The 3302-nt window shown below is 35.5% G+C and overlaps 1 protein-coding gene across 1 annotated transcript; it reads left to right on the top strand.

Annotated features, from left to right (window-relative positions):
* The first annotated feature begins 588 nt into the window (after window positions 1-588).
* Window positions 589-3101, top strand: LOC121777627 (28 kDa ribonucleoprotein, chloroplastic-like). The gene is made up of 4 exons (XM_042174943.1): window positions 589-1084; window positions 1400-1501; window positions 2071-2352; window positions 2897-3101. Exons 1-4 carry the CDS (start codon window positions 686-688, stop codon window positions 2960-2962), a joined length of 849 nt encoding a protein of 282 aa, XP_042030877.1. The 5' UTR covers window positions 589-685; the 3' UTR covers window positions 2963-3101.
* Window positions 3102-3302: the final 201 nt, after the last annotated feature.

The raw sequence follows: 3302 nt of genomic DNA, 5'->3' as shown, positions 1-3302 counted from the left end.
CTATACAAAATAATCATAAGATATAGTTTAGGATTGAGTTGTCAAATTATTTTAATTGGAGAATAGAGACTATGACCAATTATCATATGATTATCCATTTAGGATTAAGTTATGAAATTTAATCTCATGAACCTATCATAAACACAAACACAATATATATTCTCTCTTCTATATTGTGATAATATGCTTTGGAATATACTCCTCAAACTTAGTTTGATCTCAAACTTAAAATAATTATAGATATTTTTTTATAGTATCTTCTTTGTACTATTTAAAGTAATATATTTTTCTCTTTTTTTTCTTGATGTTGTGTTCTTATTGCAATTTTTTATATTTTTTATAGTATTTTCTTTGTCCTATTTAAAGTAATATATTTTTCTCTTTTTTTTTCTTGATGTTGTGTTCTTATTGCAATATTTTAAAAAATGAAAATATTTTTAAATCTATTTTATTCTCTCTCACCGGAAAAAATCTTTGTAATAAAATTTGTTTTTGAATGTGTTCGGAGTAATAAATTATTTAATATTTAAAAAAAACAAAGATGAAAAATCACTAAGCTTTGCATCGTCATTTGTCTGTTATCACAAAAGCCAACTAATTTCTTCCATGGTTTCAAATTCTTATCTCTAACTCTCTCTCTCTCTCTCTCTCTCTCTCTCTCTCTCTCTCTAACTCGCAATTGCAAATGACTTCTGCAACTGCTCTCCATCTTCGATTGCTCGAATGCTGCTGTGCAGCGACTATCCCCAAAACTTCCATTTTCAAACCCTCCTTCTCTCTAAAGCAAATCCACTTCCCTCTCTCTTCTATTCACCTCAAATTGAAGACTTCTCCTACCAGAATCGTCCCATTCGCCGCTGACACCTCGGATTGGGGCGCCGACGATGAAGGGGCAGCCGCTACGGCCGTCGATTCTTCTTCGTGGGAGAGCGGCGAGGAAATTGTGGAAGGCGATGGCGGCGAGGAGTCATTTGTTCAGCCTTCGGAGGAGGCGAAGCTCTTCGTCGGAAATTTGCCGTACGATATCGACAGTGAGAAATTGGCGCAGCTTTTTGACCAAGCTGGGGTTGTGGAGATTTCTGAGGTATTTTTGAGCCTTTTTTAATTCAATTATTTGTTAATTGCATCTATATTTGAAAATCTTATCCAAATTTGATAGAAAAACATGTGTAGTTGGGTCAAATTGAGTGGATAAGGAATGAAAATTTGAAAGGGGGGGAAAAAGGAAAGAATTCAATTTTTAGGGTTAGGTTAGTAGAACTCTACTATACGAGAATGTGGGCTTATTCTTTTTCCAGTTCATATGCTTGCTTCAAAATAGTGTAATATTAGATGTAATGCGATTGTGTGATAAGGGATTTCGGGCCAGAATGCATCTAATCAGGTGTTGTTATTGTAGGTGATTTACAATAGGCAGACGGATCAGAGCCGAGGATTTGGATTTGTAACAATGAGCACGGTGGAAGAAGCTGAGAAGGCTGTTGAGAAGTTCAATGGCTATGTGAGTTTCTTGTTATTTGATTCAATCCTAACTCCTAGCTGCTATTCTGAGTGGTGAGATTGAAATGCTTTAGTACCCTGGACCGACATATATGATCAACTACTCAAAACTACGGTCATTGCTCATGATAAATATGCGTTTTTTTTTACCAATCTATCAAGAAATTTGTCAAGGTTTTCCATCTATGCTGAGTATTTAGCGACCATGAACATTGAACACCATTTGTGTATGGTAACTGTGCTGTAAATGAGCATCTAAAATGCTCAATTTTGATTATTTTACTTGTCTAGCACTAGTGTCAATTTAAAAAATTGAACTTTTTTAAATCACCCCTGCTGATATGGTATTGTATTTACCGATATAGCAAGAACTTTGTGAAGGTTTTCCATTGATGGTAAGTCGGGACTGTAAATCTTGTTAACATGGTTAGAGGTTTTATTTGTTCATGTCAGCAGATTAAAATTCAGTCTGCATAACTATTTAACTATGTTGTCTTGCCACTAATGTCACATTTTGACTGTGAATTTCCGAAATGTCCTCTATTAATTTTTGCAACACGGTTTCTTCAGGATATAAACGGAAGAGTGTTGACGGTAAATAAGGCAGCACCTAGAGGTTCTCAGCCGGAAAGGGTTGTTAGAACGTACGAGCCTTCCTTCAGGATGTATGTTGGTAACTTGCCGTGGCAAGTGGATAATGCTCGCCTCATGGAGCTGTTCAGTGAACATGGCGAAGTCGTTGATGCCAGAGTGGTGTTCGACAGGGAGACTGGAAGGTCGCGTGGATTTGGCTTTGTCACGATGTCGACTGAGGCAGAATTAAATGACGCTATAGCTGCCCTTGATGGACAGGTAACTTGCTTTGGAGTTTTGAGAAATGGGATTCATAGAAATTGCAAATCTTTGATTAAATGAAAAACTCTAAAATGGCATTCTTGATAAACCTTTTTCGATCGATAAACTGTTGGGACTCGTTTGATAAAAAAGATGATATATGAGAAGATATGTAAAACAAGATAAGAAATACGAGCTTCATGTCAAGATATACAAAGATATGATTTTTTTCGTTGTTGTTTGATAGAAAAGAAATTATCTAAATTTGTATAGTATATTAAATAACATGGCTTAACTGGACAAATTGGGGGTTACATAAACATGGTTAAAGCTATAATTTTGGTAAGATTGGGTAGGGCTCTTGTCTTATATTGGGCTTTGAATTAAGCTTAACTATGATATCAAACAATTAGAAATGTTCATATATAACTATCTATCTTGGTATTACTAACTTATCAAACACGCCCTTGGTGTTTTAAACTAATTTTGGGGGCAATTAATTTACTTAAAATAGATTAATTTAATTGAAAATATGCATGAATTTATGTATTTATGGGTGCAGAATGTGGATGGGCGTGCAATTAGGGTTAATGTTGCAGAGCAGAGACCGAGACGCACCACCTTCTAATTGAAATTCAGTGTTTATTTATGTATTTTTTGAATTAGTAAGTTTGGCTTATGAGGGACTTTCTAAATCTTCATCTCCAATTTTGTTCTGAACTCCGATTGTATTGTGAAGTTACTTCATCATACACACTGATTTGATAGATGTGATGATGCAAAGATTAAGGTTGCAGGATTTTAAATATGCAAAAGAATTGGACACGAATGGAATTCAAAATGTAAATCCACTTATAAAAGTGGATATTCGCGTACACATATATAGGAGGCGTTACTTATAAGAGCATCATCAATGGCGTCCGTCCCGGCGGTATTCCGACTGGTGTGTCGGAATTCTGCGGCGGACG

The sequence above is a fragment of the Salvia splendens genome, chromosome 18, assembly GCF_004379255.2.
Source record: "Salvia splendens isolate huo1 chromosome 18, SspV2, whole genome shotgun sequence".
Lineage (NCBI taxonomy): Eukaryota > Viridiplantae > Streptophyta > Magnoliopsida > Lamiales > Lamiaceae > Salvia > Salvia splendens.
Note: the sequence above shows the minus strand (reverse complement) of the source record. Positions and strands in the feature narration are given on the sequence as shown.